Raw genomic sequence first — 16,677 nt, forward strand, 5'->3', positions numbered from 1 at the left:
CTCCTTTACTGAAAGCTCTGCGCCTTGGGGGGGGGGGGTGGGGGGGGGGGGCTGACAGAACTTGGCGTATTTATTTATGGGAGTCGTTTCTTTTTTAAACTTCTTGCCCATGTTGGACAGATCGGGCCTTCATTTCCTTCTGCCCCAGAGGAAAACTGGCCTAGGGAAGGAGCAGAGCTTTCAGTAAAGGAGGCCTAGGTTCAAATTCCCAGCTCTAATAACTTAGTAGCTAAGTAACTAACTTGCTAGGTGGTTCAGTTTCCTTACCCGTAAAATGTGGATACTACCACCTGCAGAAGTGGGTGAGAGAAGGCGGATGAGGTAATGCCTTATAAAGTGCTTGGCTCAGTTCCCGGTCTTCAGTAAATCCCTTTTCTTCCCACTTGTTACTTAAGCAACAGGATAGGAGACACTCTACCATCACCACTACTGGGGTCCTAATATACTCTTTTTTTCTTGACTAGGCTCTTAGGAAAGTAGATATGTTCTAAGACCCAAAGTTCGGGTGTTTGTTTTTCTTAACAGGGGCTCTGCTTCCACTATTTCACTAAGTAAGTCAACTCTGATCACTAAGACTTCACCCTGTACCTTTTTTCTCACCTCACCTGAGCTCTCAACATAGGGTGCCGCCTTCTGGCAAAGCAGCTGACTAAGGGCGACTAGGAAGAGACTAGGGCACAGACATTCTTCAGGTCTTCTGCTTTGGCTTTTTCTAGTTAACTGTTCACTGCCCACAGTTCTTACATGGAGATGGCCAGAGTGAATGAGCTCATTCATTCATTCACTCGACAAACATGAATGGTGCCTCATCTATAGGCCAACCACTAAGTGCCATAAAGTGCACAAAAGTGTAAAGCTCACATCTACCAGCTAAAACCACTTTTTACCTTAACTCCCCTGAATTTTTTTTTTATTTCAGAGTGCTAGACGTACCCTTGTATTTAATAAACATTTGAGAGTCAGAAAGCTAATTTTGTCAGATTCTGACTTTCAGAACTCATCTTTTAGATAAGTTATAAATCCTAACATTAATACAGGTCTGGGCAAAACCAAGGGACAGGAAATCCTATTATTAGGATCTGAAAGTGTAATCCAAAAATGTCAGTTGGATTCTGTTTCAGTTGCTCATCTGAACAGCCAGCACTGGAAAATAGCCATCACAGACTATTTATCTGGTCTACCTACCTCCCAGCTTTGAGAAGATCAAATTAATAAAATATCCATTTGCTTAACAAATATTTATTGAGTACCTGTTCTAAGCCAGGAAAAGAAGAGAACAAGAGACAAAATCCACTGTTAAAATGGCATCCTACTGCAGAGATCCAGACAGCAAATAAATGTTAAAACAGTAGTGTTATCCAACACAACACTATACATCACACTGCTCTGACAGTAATTTGGCAAAATAAAGGAAAAGTGTATGTATGACCTAATAATTCTGGTCCAGGTACCTATCCAAAAAACCCACTTTCCTATAAGCCTAAGGACACATGTACACACATGTTCACTGTAGCAATGAATGCCTACGGCACAGAGCCCACTTCAGATCCTCTCTCCCTTCTCTCTCTGCCCATAACCCACTTGCACACATGCGCACTCTCTCTTTCTCTCTCTTAAAAATAAATAAACAAGGGAAAAAAAGGATATATAGAAGACAGGATCTATATCAACTATAAAAACATATAAACAACACCACATATCGTTATGAATACCTCATCTGTCATAAAGACACAAAAGCATATACGGGAACCATCTACATCAACTTCAGGACAGTATTTACTTGGGGAGGTCAGAAGGAACAAGAAAGTTGGTTGTATGGGAAATGTTTCATTAGCACCAACAACAGAGATTATAATGACTATTTTACTGATCCCCTAACATTTGATAGCTCTATTCTACATTTCTATTTGGCTTTATGTAGCAGGTGTCCTTGGTGAGAACAGCTAATAGACACTCAATAATAAAAGACTAGAAAACCGCAATAATACATAACTAGCAAGAGACACGTCATATTCTCTCTGAAACAAGGATGATGGAGCCTCTATATAACCCTTTATCAGCCAACCAGAAGCTTTACAAGAAGGGGAACTTCCCCACACTCCCAAACACTTAGCTAATACAGACAAACACCAAGCCATCAAGAATAGCAAAGAAAAGGAATTAGTAGTTACTTGCATCTGAGAAATACTCTGGCAGCAGAGCTTCCCACGACAAAACAAAGTAGTTACTCAGCTATGCTGAAATAGCAAACAGGGAATAGCAGGAAGCCAATATGCATGCAGAAGACAGACGAAACCAAAAGTATTTTATTTTCTGGTAAAATAGGTAACAGGGCAGGGAACAGTGGGCTAAGTCAAAAGCTATGGTAATTATAAGGTCTGTTAATAATTGTAACAAGTTGCTACCAGTAACTGCTGCTAATTATTGAGTATATACGTGTTCCATCTCCCTGGCTCATACCTCCCTGATTCTTTAAACCTCTATCAAGCTATTTTATGGTGCTTCTCTGAATTATTCAGTTGAACCTGGGTTAAGTCTGTGTCTAGTTCACTTTGTATCTCCCACAGACTCTACCTAAAACTTTGTTCATAGCTGGTCCTCAGTAAATGTTTGTGGAATTCAGTTAAAGAATACATTTTCCTGGGGGCACCTGGGGGGCTCAGTAGGTTTAAGCATCCGACTTTGGCTCAGCTCATGGTCTCACAGCTCGTGGGTTCAAGCCCCGTGTCAGACTCTGTGCTGAAACCTCAGAGCCTGGAGCCTGCTTGGGATTCTGGGTCTCCCTCTCTCTCCGCCCCTCCTCCACTCATCCTCTCCTCTCTCTCTCTCAAAAATAAATAAAACATTAAACAAATACACTTTCCTATAAACTAAAACCACAAGAAGATACACTTTCATACCCACTGTGATGGTTATAATCAAAAGAAAAACAATAACAAATCTTGACGAGGATATGGAGAAGTAAGAGTCCTCACACCTTCCTGATGGAATGTAAAATGGTATAGCCACTTTGGAAGATAGTTTGGCAGTTTCTTAAAAAGTTTTACATCAACTTACCATACAACCCAGCAATTCCACTTCAACGTATATATCCAAGGGAAATAAAAACATACATTCACACAAAGACTGGTACTCAAATACTCATATCAACATAACTTATAACAGCCAAAAAGTGGAAACGACCCAAATGTCCATCAACTGCTGAACAGATAAAATATGTGGTGCATATATATAACAGAACAGTACTCAGCAGTAAAAAGGCATGAAATACTGATACATGCCTCAATACAGACGAACCTCAAAATTTTAATGCTAAGTGAAAGAGGCTAGACGCAAAAGAGCACATATTCTATGACCCCATTTATGTGAATTGCCCCAAATAGGCAAATCTATAGAGACTGAAAATAGATTGGTGGCTGCCTAAGGCTGAGGAGGAAAAAGGGGGGGAATGTAAATGGACAGGAAGGGTCTTCCAGGTATGATGAAAATGTTCTAATGCTAGATTATGGTGAGGGTTGTAGAACTCATAACAATCATTGAATTGTATGATGACTATGAGTCAATTTTATGGTATGTAAACCTCAATAAAGTCATTTTTGAGTATTTTCCTAAAATAAACAAACAATAGAATGGCAACCAAAAAGGTGTTTTAAAACAGTCAGCAAACTATATGAAAGGAGAAGAAACAACAGAAAGGGCAGGTCTGGAGGCTAGACTTCTCTGAGTACACCTCACATGCACTTTAAAATTTTCCCTTTGGAACAACATAGATGGTCTATATAACATAAAATAAAATGGAAAGCGGAAAAGCAATCCCTAAAAATTTGGAGGCAAATAAAAACCAATGACCTAATTGTGTACTGAATTAATAGCTTCACAACACAGAAATTTTTTTCAAATGATTTTAAAATATAATTATGTGTACATTCTTAGGAGATATACACAAAGGACAATGAAAACTATAAAGAAATCACAAACTTCTTAGGGTGCCTGGGTGGCTCAGTTGGCTAACCATCCGACTCTTGATTTCAGCTCGGGTCATGATCAAGCCCCACATGGGGCTCTGCGCTGACAGGCCTGAGCCTGCTTGGGATTTTCTCTCTCCCTCCCTCCGTCTCTGCTCCTGCCCCGCTCACACTTTCTCTCTCTCTCAAAATAAATAAATAAACTTTTAAAAAATTACAAACTTCTCAGTAATCATATTGTTAATAATAACACTGAGATTGCTGTTTTGGTTCAAATACATGTAATATGTCTATGTGATTGTACACACATCTATGTGTATGTAGGTATATGGAAAAGGGAATAAGTAATATGTTACTGTTGTTAGGATCAAGATTTTCAGCATGAGTAAAAAAGATATAAAGTCAAAGAAGTTAAAATAAAACTATAATTTGGGGGTGCCTGGATGGCTCAGTCAGAAGAGCATGCGATTCTTGATCTCAGGGTCATAAGTTCAAGCCCCACACTGGGTATAGAGATTACTAAAAATAAATAAATAAACTTTTTTAAATAACTCTGTAATTTTAAGTTTGAATGAGAGATAGCAGTATAAATTCATGGTTTTTTAAAATAAGGAAAATATACTTATTAGCTAGCTCTGTCCACAGAAAAACTGACCAACCCAGTAGCATTCAGATTGTGGTCAATAAAGAATGAGAGTTTCTTGAAGAAATTGCTAATTTCAGGCCGTGGGCAGGAAATACACAGAGTCTGGAACATCTCATCACAAGAAATAAAGGAGATTATCAAAAAGGACTATGGAGATGATGCCAAAAGACTCAGAGTCCACTTTAGGAAGCTCTCATTGGCCAAAGATGGAGTTATTTGAGTATTAGGAAGAATGATAGCTGTATTTTATTGGAACACATTTAAAAACCCGGGAGTCATAAGTGATACTAAGAAAAAAAAATGAAAAAACTTTCATTTTCTTATCTTTGGAGAATCTTAGGGAACCAATTAATTATGCTGAAAACTGGTAAACAGAGGGAGATCTTTGTATCTGTCCTTTCCTAGAGGAGATATCTCTTAGGGTAATTGCTGAGGTGAAGTTCTTCTTTATAGAAGTAATCCAGCTAAATAATGAAAAAGGAATGAAGGAATTTGAGCAGCACCATTTTGCAACTTTTAAAAAGTAGGCTCCAGCGTGGAGCCCAGTGAGGGGCTTGAACTCATGACTCTAAGATCAAGACCTGAGCTGAGATCAAGAGTCAGCTACTTACCCAACTGAGCCCCTGCAGGCACCCCTGCAACTTCTAATGAAACAGTGGAACTAGCAACAATGATGAGTGGTTGCTAAAACTATTAGGTGAAGATGTAATAGGGACTGGATGATCAGGCTGATAATAGCTGAACCCACATGTTCAGCAGCAGACGTATACTACTCAACATCACCATCCTTGCCCTCCACATCCTCCCTAAAGGTATCTGAATGTGATTGAGCCTCAGGTCTAGATCTAAACCACCAGTTGATAAGCAATATAACAGAGGGATGGAAGATGTCACAGAGATGCTATCAACATCTTTATAAACCTTAAAGGACAAAAGACCAGATTTCCTCAATGGATTGTTAGGGGGAGGGAAAATTTAATGTAATATTTAGACTTTGTTGGGATTCTGATTCATAGAAATCAACTTTATTTTTTTTAATGAAGTAACTGGAGAAATCTGAACACAAATCAGATACTTGATGATTTTAAGAAATTATTGAGTTTTACAGTGTTATACTAGTTTGCTTAAATTAAGAGTCTTTAGGGGCACCTGGGGGACCTAGTCAGTTAAGTGTCCAACTTTGGCTCAGGTCATGATCTTGCATGTTCGTGGGCTCAAGCCTTGTGACAGGCTCTATGCTGACAGTCTGGAGCCTGGAGCTGCTTTGGATTCTGTGTTTTCCTCTCTCTCTGCTCCTCCCTCGCTCATTCATTCATTCATTCACTCATTCTCTCTCTCTCTCTCTCTCTCTCTCTCAAATGAATAAACATTAAAAAAATTTTTTTAATTAAGAAATATTTATCTTTCAGAGATATATGCCGAACTATGTACAGATGAAATTACATGAAGTTTGGGATTTCTTTCAAGATAACCTACTGGGGTTTAAGGAGTGGATTAGGATATAGATGAAATAATGCTGGCCATGAGTTAAGAACTATCGGGATAGGTGATAGGTATACGGTAGTTCTTCACACTGTTTTCTCTACTTTTATCAATATCTGAAGGTTTTCATAAGAAATTTTTAAAGAAAGGGGCATCTGAGTGGCTCAGTTGGGCTAAGCATCCAACTTTGGCCTAGGTCATGATCTCACGGTTCTCCTGAGTTCAAGCCCTACATCGGGCTCTGTGTTGACAGCTCAGAGCCTGGAGCCTGCTTCAGATTCTGTTGTCTCCCTCTCTCTGCCCTTCCTCTGCTCATGCTCTGTCTCTCTCTCTCTCATAAAAAAAAAATTTTTTTTTAATTTTTAAAGAAAGAGAAAGTACACATTTTCCTGATGGAGCTGTTCAGGAAAACAATGGTTCCGTTATCTCCATCTCTTCTGTCCCAGCAAAGTTTTGATTAACCAATTCAGTTTTTATCCCTTGGCCTATGAGTCTCCCTTTTAGAAAGAGATTGAATTACAGTCAAGATAAATAGAGACATAGTGTAGACAGAGTCCTCTTATCTCACACCTATGAGACTGACACTGGGACTCACGGTGGGGACAGGTTTGTGGCAAAAATACAAACGGCCAAAACAGTTTCTCTAAAAACAACAACAACAACAACAACACTCCTCTGTTCTAAGGGCTCTAAGGGGATAACTCTACTGCTCCATGAAAGCTCAGCAAAGTTCTTACACCCACCCTGCTAAGGCACACCTGCCAAGTTCATGTTCCTGGTTATCCCTATATCCAAAGCATGCTTGAAGACACCCTGTGATGGCACAAAAATACATGTTACTTCCACACTTTCCAGATTGCCAGCACTGGCTCCAAACCAGAGCCCCAAGAAATAAGCCCCAAACTCAATTTTCTCAGGTAATGAGGAATGCTGGGACATCTGCTGTTCTGCTTCTAACCAGCAGGTGGCACTAATGCCCCAACTAGGACATCACAGTCACTTGGGTCCCTGGAGTCCATTCCTTGAGTTATTTATATTAGCCTTCTTTTCTTACCTGCTCAAAAAGTGCTCCCTCTAATCTATCAGCTTCATATACAGGGACAGTGTATGGGGGAGCTGTCTGAGAAACAGCTTTGTTTGGCTGGGCTAAAATGATTCAAGATGGTCTTTTTATAAAAATAAGGCTGTATTTTTCCAACAGCAATCCAGACTTGAAAAGGATTTGCCTTCTTAGGAATGGAGCAGCAACAAGGCTGTATGACCATGTGAACACTACCAAGATGCCACTGCTCTTGAGTATGATGGAAGCAACAAGCTTGTGCTTACCAGCCCATATACAAACCCAGCTGCTAAGGTGCTTGCTGTGGACTGAATGTTAGTGCCCCCTTAAAATTCGTGTTGAAGCCCTTACCTGCAACGTGATATATTTGGAGGTGGGGGCCTTTGAGAGGTAATTAGTTTCAGATGAGGTAATGAAAGCAGAGCCTCCACGCTGGGGGCATTCATGGGATGAATTCATGAAGAGACAAAAGGATGAAGAGACATGAGATCTCTTTCTCTATACCCATGCACCAAGGAAAGATCATGTGAGGAGATAGCCAGAATAGGGCCCCCACCAAGAACCTGACCATGCTGACACTCTGATCTCAGACTTCCAGCCTCCAGAGCTGGAACATGAGAACAAGGTGTTTGTTGTGTAAGCCACCTAATCCATGGTACAGGCAAACCTTGTTTCATTGTGCTTCACTTTACTGCACTTCACAGAAACTGCATTTTCTACAAATTGAAAGTTTGTGGCAACCCTGCATCAGTAAGTCTATCTGTGTCATTTTTCCAACAGCATTTGCTCACCTGTGTCTGTGTCACACTTTGGTAATTCTCCCAATATTTCAAAAGTTTCATTATTATTGTATCTGTTATGGTGATCTGTGATCAGTGATTATGGCTCACTGAAAACTCAGATGATAGCATTTTTTAGCAATAAGCTATTTAAAAAAAATTTTTTTTAACGTTTATTTATTTTTGAGACAGAGAGAGACAGAGCATGAACGGGGGAGGGTCAGAGAGAGAGGGAGACACAGAATCTGAAACAGGCTCCAGGCTCTGAGCAGTCAGCACAGAGCCCAACGCGGGGCTCGAACTCATGGACCGTGAGATCATGACCTGAGCCGAAGTCGTACGCTTAACCGACTGAGCCACCCAGGCACCCCAACAATAAGTTATTTTTTAATTAAGGTCTGTACACTTTTTTAAAATACAATGCTATTGCACACTTACAGACTACAGTATAAACATAACTTTTTATATGCACGGGGAAACCAAAAAGTTCATCTGACTTGCTTTATTGTGGTGGTCTGGATCCAAATCTGCAATATCTCTAAGGTCACCTGTATTTCATTACAGAACCCCAAACTGACTAAGGCAGTGCTATAATTAACCAGGCTTGTTTTAAGATCATTAGAGATGAGGAAAAGTCTACACCAAAGCAGGATTACAACCCTTCACCCCACCCTTCTAAAAGTATCAAACGGCCCATACTGTGAGTCCCCATAGAGTCAGTTTTGACCCAACTGAGCAGACTTCTAACAACCGGCCAACACACAAACCAGTGAAAAATCCCATTTCAGCATGCAATGATCAGGAAGTTCTGGGTTTAGGCCGCAATAGCTCTGTCCCCAGGCTACTTCTACTCTCACCCTTGTTCACGGCCACACACAGAGAAGAAAGGCTTGGCGCTAACCATGGAAGGCTGCACATCTTCTAGTTCCTTCTAGGCAACATCCAAGCCAAGCAACAGTGACCCCAAACTTCACAGGCCCTACCTGGAAGTGCAAAATAATGGTCCAGATCAGGCCCAGGGTCAGCTTGGGGTTGCCATCCGTGATGTCATCGTTGCGAATATTCACTAGTTTCACCTGGAAAACAAACAGAGGCTGATCTCAGAGCTCTGGGACTTTTGGTTTTGATTTCATTTTTGCAGATTTTCATCCTTATATCCAATTAAACTGATTGTGTGTGGTGTATGTACGCAAGTACAGCTCTATGAGTCTGAACGTCTGTATTGATGCATAATTACCACCGCAGTCAGAATAATAGAACACTTCTGTCACCCTGACAAGGTGATTTCATGCTGCTCCTCTGTGGTCACACCCTGACTTCACCTCTAATTCCTGCCAACCACTGATCCGTTCCCCATCTTACTTGTTCTAAAATGTCGTATGAATAGAATCAGACAGTATGTAAGTTTTTGATACTGGGTTTTTGGGGTATTTTTTCACTCAGCATAGTGCCCTGGAGATCTCCATCCTCATTGTTACATGGATCACTAGTTTGCTCCTTTTTACTGCTTAGTAGTATTCCATCGTATCAACAGACTATGCTGTGTTTACCCATTCATCCACTGAAGAACATTCGGGTTGTTTCCAGTTTGGGACAGTGATGAATAAAGCTCCTAGATTCATGAGCATATGCTTTCATTTCTACAGGGTAAATTCCCAGGCGTGGGACTGCTGGGTCATATGGTATATGTTTAGCTTTAGACAAAACTGCCAAACTCTCTTCCCCCATGATTGTACCATTTTGCATTCCTATCAGCAAGGCAACCTTATAAGCACATGGTATTGTGAGTTGCTTTTTTTTTTTTTTTTTTAATTTTTTTTTTTCAACGTTTTTAATTTATTTTTGGGACAGAGAGAGACAGAGCATGAACGGGGGAGGGGCAGAGAGAGAGGGAGACACAGAATCGGAAACAGGCTCCAGGCTCCGAGCCATCAGCCCAGAGCCTGACGCGGGGCTCGAACTCACGGACCGCGAGATCGTGACCTGGCTGAAGTCGGACGCTTAACCGACTGCGCCACCCAGGCGCCCCTGTGAGTTGCTTTTTTATTAAGTCATCACAGCGCTGATTTTTTTTCTTTCTTTTTTCCCATGGGAGGGAATAGCAAGCCCCTCTCCCTTACTCTTTGGCCTGTTCTCACCTCCATTTTCCCTCCTCTGCTGAAGATATCCACACCTGCCCATGCCTCTACTAGCATCTGTTTTTACCTGTAAAATCTCATTCTAATAACACAATGTGCATAGACACACAGGCCCTATCCACTGCTAGGGTGACCAAGTGTCCTACATGCTGGAAACTGAGAGACTTCCCGGGATGTGGGACTTTCAGTGTTGAAACTGTGAGAGCACCAGGAAAAGCAGCCCAGCCCCTGCAAGCCTTTTCTGTCAAACCCTCACGGAGTTCCCGTTCAATTGTGACAAACTGCCCTTGAGCTGGCCTCCCTTTATCTCTTCAGTTGAACTGAAACCTATGTGTCTCTAAAGAACTCTGGTGACCTCACTTCTCCCCCTACACCAACAGTGACCTGGTACCACAGGTGAAATCCTTGTGTCCCTCCAAAATTCATATGTTAAATTCTAACACTCATTGTGATGGTATTTGGAGGTGGTGCCTTGGGAGGTGATTAAGTCACGAGGGTGAAACCCACATGAATGGGAATGGCACCCTTATAAAAGAGACCCCAGAGAGCTCCCCTGCCCCTCCACCATGTGAGGACACAGCCAGAAGACTGTGGTCTAAGAACCAGAAAACAGGACCTCGCAGACACTGAATCTGCTGGTACCTTACTCTTGAACTTCCCAGTCTCCAGAACTGTGAAAAATATAGTTCTGTTGTTTATAAGCCACCTACATGATAGTATTTTTGTTACAGCAGCCTGAACCGACTAAGACACCTGTATCTCCATTCCTCTTCTGTATACTGCAGGTAGGAGAGGCTACTCTTCTAGATCGAGAACACAGTTTTCTAATCACCAATCACTGACCCACAGTTGGGAGGATGTGGTATTAGCCATGTCCACATTCCTCAGCCCCACTCCCATCAGCTTGCCCCTTCCATTCTGAAGTCTACTTTGCAAACAACCTTCCAATCTCTACTAACCCTTGATGACTTTAGCACCTAAATCCTAAAAGTGGTGATCTTATTAGCACTCATCTCAATGACCCAAATATCATCCCATCTGCACAATTCATGTACGTTCTCCATTCTGAGGACTTAGCTTTTCCTCTACTTTGGACGGCTACACAACTACAACTTAGACCTCCCCATTACCAAGAGCTGTTCTAGAGTTCTCCCTGCCCTTCTGAGTCCGCTGTTCTTATCTGCACATACTTTAGTCTAATCATAGTAACCAAATCTACCGTTGGTCCTTATTTAGACTTGTAGCTAATCGATTCTTCTCATTCTCCCTTGCCTATTAAGAACCCCCAGGGTCCTTCCAGCTCTACACACAGACATTTCCAATCCTGCTTTCTCCAGTACCCTAAACACTGCCTCTAATTCTCCCACCACTTTTCATTTGTCAATTTATTTCAACAAATATTTATTAAGTGTCGATTAAGGACCATTCATTATGCCAGGTGATGGAGAGAAAACTGTGGAAGAAGATCCCGTTCCCGGTCCTCACGGGGCCCGTGGTACATGAGAGCAAACAGAGAAATAATAAAGTAGTAGATGTTATATAGAAAGTAAACTGCTCTGGGAGCACAGAGAAAGAATTTCCCAAGTTAATGAGAAATACTGATAAGAGTAATGAAAATGAACTAACTCTAGAAATATGCATACCATTCAATGTCCAGCTTGGCCTGAGTGATTGCCTGGCGCCCACAGCTAGACCGATCTCTTCCACTCAATTGGCTCCAAGCAGACAAACTCTCTGACCCCCTCTTCCATCTTCCTTCCAGCCACCCCACCCCTGCATCTTTATCCCCCCTCCTTCCTTTTCCCTGTATCTCAAAGAAAGTGGCATTTTCCTTTTCCTTTTCAAAGATAACCACACCAGCTGTGCTCAGGATCTCACCCTCAATCCCTGAATTTGTTTCCATCCATTAGAAAGCAGGGGTGGGGCAGGGGGAGGGGCAGTGTGTAGAAACAGCACGGACAGTGGCAGGAACACTGAACTCCATGGCAGGAGGCCTGGGTGGAAGTCCCAGCTCTGCTCTAGCTTGTGTGCTCTGGGGCAGGTCATTTCATCCCGCCAGATCTCACTTTCCTTATCTAGGAAATGAAGACGCTGGGCTAGAACCTCTCTGTGGCATCTCCCAGGGCTGATATTTTGTCACTGTCAGCACTCCTCCTCACTCTCATCCCTGTCTGCCTTTCTTCACTGGCTTCTCCTCCTATGTGTAAAAACACGTGGAAAACTTTTTTCCCTTCTTATATCCAGGCCCACTAAACTGCTCTAACCCGCTAACTCCAAGAGCTCTTCTGCTCTGTTCAGACTGTTCTCAAGTCACCAATGCTTGTCAGCCTCAGACCTCATGATGTGGCACCAACACAATGGCCAATCCTGACCAGCCCCTCATCTACTCTTCAGGATCATGTAGCATTCTGGTTTCTCCTCTTCCTGGATGAGGTACTTTTTTCCATCTTCTTTGACAATTTATTTTCCATCTTCCTTTTGACCCCCACCTTAGGTGAGTCCATAAGTTTCCATCTTTAGCATCTTGCTCTTCTCTGTTGACACTCTCCCATTCAGGAAGGCCTTAGATTCTATGCAAGGACCACCAAATGATTTGTCCAGCCATAATGCAATCGTTCACTAGCAAACAAGACTCAGACTGGGCCAGATGGAGCAATTACCAAGGGCTCACTAGGGGCACTGAGAACATCCCTAAGTAAGGGTCAAATGTCAACACTCCATGGCAGAATAGGGAAAGCATGGAAGTGTCTTACCTGCCGCTGCTTTAGGAAGTCCAGGGCAATCTGCACATTCTGAAGCCTATGAAAACGCATCCTGCCCTTCTCCCGGGGCTGCAAACAAACAAAAAGAGATGGTAATTTTAGCTACACCAATTTACCAATGCAGAGCCCCATCCTTTTTCATTTCAGGGACTGAAAGACCACACAGAATTCCTCGTGGTTGAAGCCAGCCAGGGGAGCATTACATAAAGCACCCCTTAGTGGCAAGGCCTGTGTGTGTTTCGCCGTGCTCCCTGAGGCCTCCATGATGCTGGTTTCCCACTGTGCCTCCCGAGAACACACAGTGTGGGTAGACTACTAGTGTCGAATCAGTGCCGCAGCTCCTGTACAGGGTCTTCTGTGGCCATATACGGCAGAACCTGATTCTGGATGTGCAGTTAATGGGAACAAAGTCTCTGGCTCTGTGGCTCCTAAAATCACAGTTAAATGCTATTTTAAGGAAAGGGCGGAAAGTCCTAATTGCATACTACACAGTAATTAGAGCCAACCTTATTAAAAACCTGGCAAGAGAAGCTAGAGGTAGCCAATTTTAAACCAGGGAATGAAGAGTTTTACATGCTCAATAAACAAGTGAAAAACTCAAAAACGAGAGACAAAAATCAGGAAGAAACCTATTTTCCAGGCAGAGGGGTGTCCATTTAAAAAAGTCACCTTGGACCTCAATAAGAAATACCAACAACAACGAAAACCTTGATGAGTAGGGCCACTCAACAATGATACTCCAAAGAAAGGTATTTTCTGCTAGTCTCTCAGTCCCAGATGTCATACAAGCCACTGGAGAGAAGCTCATCTCCATCCCGTGCCCCTGGCACCCTGTCCATAGCTCAGCTACTACCCATCCAAATGTGGCTGAAATCAGTGTACTCAGTGACAGCATGCAAGGGGTGGCTATCTGTCTCTGGAACCTTTTCTCCTGCTCATTTTCCAATGTTGCTTTTATTTTACTAAAATTGGGACTGAAACATCACTCTTACTAGATTATATATACCCAACTCATTTGTAAATGTCAAAGTGGTACTAATTAAAGGCTGATGAATAAGGTAGCTATGCGGCCAGGTGCCTGTACAGAGGAAACATCGTCCCAGGTTGAAACACAAAAAGTAACCAAATGCGTGTAAAGATAAGGGGAGAAGCATTTCTCTGGGTGCCCCCAACACTTCTAAACAACACTCCCAAATGAGGATAATCTACAGAGATGTTGAGGCGCCTCTGGGCCACAGGATAACTTCTTAAGTCAAAGGTTTAGGAAAATCCTCTAGCAAGAACCTCTTTCCAGTCATTTCAGCTAAACTACTTGTGAACATGGCTTTGAGGATGACAGAGCCTATCAAAGTGAAGAGTCTAAGGCAATGGGAAGGGAGATTCTAAAGAGGTGAAAAATGACTTTAAGAGGACAGGAAACAGGGATATTGCTTAATCCCTGTTTCTGGAGAAAGATTATGGGCTATAATTTAGGGCCCACAAACAGGAAATGCCCTTCTCACACACTCTTCTCTTTATTCCTTGGTACTTCCCACCAAAAATAAATACCCTAAGAACATGCAAGTTAAAATCTCTGTCCTCTAGAGATATTATTGACAAAAGCAGCGTATCTCCATGCAGTGAGTGGTTTGCAAACTACAGGCTGTTTTGAAAACAAATGACATGGTGTGTGGTGAGAACCTGGAGGCTACAGAGGGTGGAGAGAGAGAGTTAGTCTCAAGTGTGGAGCCGTGAGCAATTAACTGTCATGCCTTCAACTAAACTTTCCACAGTTCTGCAATCCAGACTCAGACAACACAGCAAGGCCACCAAGAAAGCTACTGGTCTCCAGGTCACAAAGGCACTTGACACCTCCAAACACCATTATTCTTTCTGTGCCAACCACTCTCAGATAAGCAAAACAACCCCCACTCCAGGATCATCTAACAGTGGCAAGAGGCACAATTAGTTTTAACCACTTTCTTTGGGACCGAAAATTCCCAGGTGCAGAGGGAAGAAGGCGATTGGTAACTGAGGTACTTGGAGACCTCGAGAACCTCAGACTCTCTGATGGCCCTGCGGTGCTGGCTGGGATCCTGGCATCCCAGGAGGACCTACTACATCATCCTCATCTTCCTCCTCCTGCTCTTCGCTGTTTGTATGGCGCCAGGAGGGCATGCTCACGAGACGGAGGGTCTTCAGCCCTGCTGGCTCCTTTGGCCACCAACCAAGGCAAAAACATGACATAGTGACAGGAAATTCACAACACAAAAATGAGAAGGAAATGAATGCAATATTTTTTTTAAAAAGTGAAAATAAATATGAAAATACCCTCCCACAACCCAAAACATGCAAAACCATATCAAGACCAGATCACATGGTTATATTGAACACTTAGTCTGAAACACATCTTCAATTCTCCATGGCTGCCCATTCTCTCTTTTTGTGAATCAACTAAAGGAGAAGGAGATTCTGAGAATAATCATGAAAGAGGTATCTGGATAGTTCTCAGTGAAAAGATGATATGCTATGAATATCTCCATAAACAACTTGCACGTTTTCAAAGGTTAGGCAAAGAAATTAGATTGGAGTGTTTTCAGACGGTTTTATAAGCAACGTCACCAAAAAAGAATCACTTTCAATATAAAATCCCTACAAGTTCATCAAATATCCCAGCCAAATTGCCCAAAATGTAACTTTGTGACTTAAAGTCCAGCAATGTGAAAGTGACATTATGATTACTTATGAGATTTATAAATGAGGGCCAGATAAGAAGTGGAATTCACCAGTAGTGGCTGTGCTAATAAACGCATCTGTCAATTTAAGTCCATTAAAAATTATAAAAGTGGGGGCACCTGGGTGGCTCGGTCAGTTTAAGCATCTGACTCTTGATTTTGGCTCAGGTCATGATCTCACAGTCATGAGATCGAGCCCCACATTGAGTACCCCCACAGTGGAAGCAGAGCCTGCTTAGGGTTCTCTCTCCCTTGCTCCCTCTGCCCCTGCTCCACTCAGGCTCTCCCAGGGGGAAAAATCATAAAAGTAATTCTACCGTAAGACAAAAAAGATGTGAAACCAAAACAAAGGGCCCATGGGAAGCCAAGCCCCAATCCTTGAAGAAGGTGAATAATACTTAAGGAGCAAAATCTAATGTGCTAAATTACCTTCTTCAAAAACAGCAAACGCTGACTAAGAATTCACCAAAGGCAACGAATGCTTGAGTTACTTCAGTTCATGTTTTCCCCCAGAGATGTTCCCAGTATTTACCCCTGGACTTTTCTAAATGAAAACTATGTTGGGGCACCTGGGTGTCTCAGTCAGTCAAGCATCTGACTCTTGATTTCGGCTTAGGTCATGATCTCATGGTTCATGAGACAGAGCCCCACATCAGGCTCTGTGCTGACAGCATGGAACCTGCTTGGAATTCTCTCTCTCCCTCTCTCTGTCCACCCCACCCCCCTGAAAACAAAGAACCCACAAGTGGGGTTATTTTGATAAGCCAAGAAGCTCAGGCAGATTTATCTTTAGATACATAGGTGTTTCCCACAAGCAATGCTTACTTAACACATTTGGGAGTAGGCAGGCATATTTAATTATCCAAGGAATTCAAATGTACTGCATCCAGGACTGTGTTCAGATAGCAACTTCAGTACTTCTCCAAACCTCTGAGATTCAGTGAATCAAAGAAGGAAGAAAGTGAGGTGAACTGGAAAAAATAACTCTATATACCTAGGACTTTTTTTTAAGTTTATTAATTTACTTTGAGAGAGAAAGAGAGAGGGAGAGCACATGTGGGCAGGGGAGGGGCAGAGAGAAGGGGAGGGAGAGGGAGAGGGAGAGGGAGAGGGAGAGGGAGAGGGAGAGGG

At 42.4% G+C, this 16,677-nt stretch overlaps 1 protein-coding gene across 14 annotated transcripts in view; it reads right to left on the reverse strand.

The window, feature by feature from the left end:
• The window catches only part of MACF1 (microtubule actin crosslinking factor 1), a 330,452-nt gene that overhangs the window by 174,545 nt on the left and 139,230 nt on the right, over positions 1-16,677 (reverse strand). For all 14 annotated transcript variants that reach the window (XM_049617441.1, XM_049617439.1, XM_049617440.1 and 11 more), the window contains exons 4-5: positions 12,824-12,901; positions 8,916-9,008 (exon numbers count right to left, since the gene is read on the reverse strand). In XM_049617441.1, the coding sequence (XP_049473398.1) occupies positions 8,916-9,008; positions 12,824-12,901 (171 nt within the window). The remainder of the gene's footprint in view (positions 1-8,915; positions 9,009-12,823; positions 12,902-16,677) is intronic.

Source organism: Panthera uncia, assembly GCF_023721935.1.
Source record: "Panthera uncia isolate 11264 chromosome C1 unlocalized genomic scaffold, Puncia_PCG_1.0 HiC_scaffold_4, whole genome shotgun sequence".
NCBI lineage: Eukaryota > Metazoa > Chordata > Mammalia > Carnivora > Felidae > Panthera > Panthera uncia.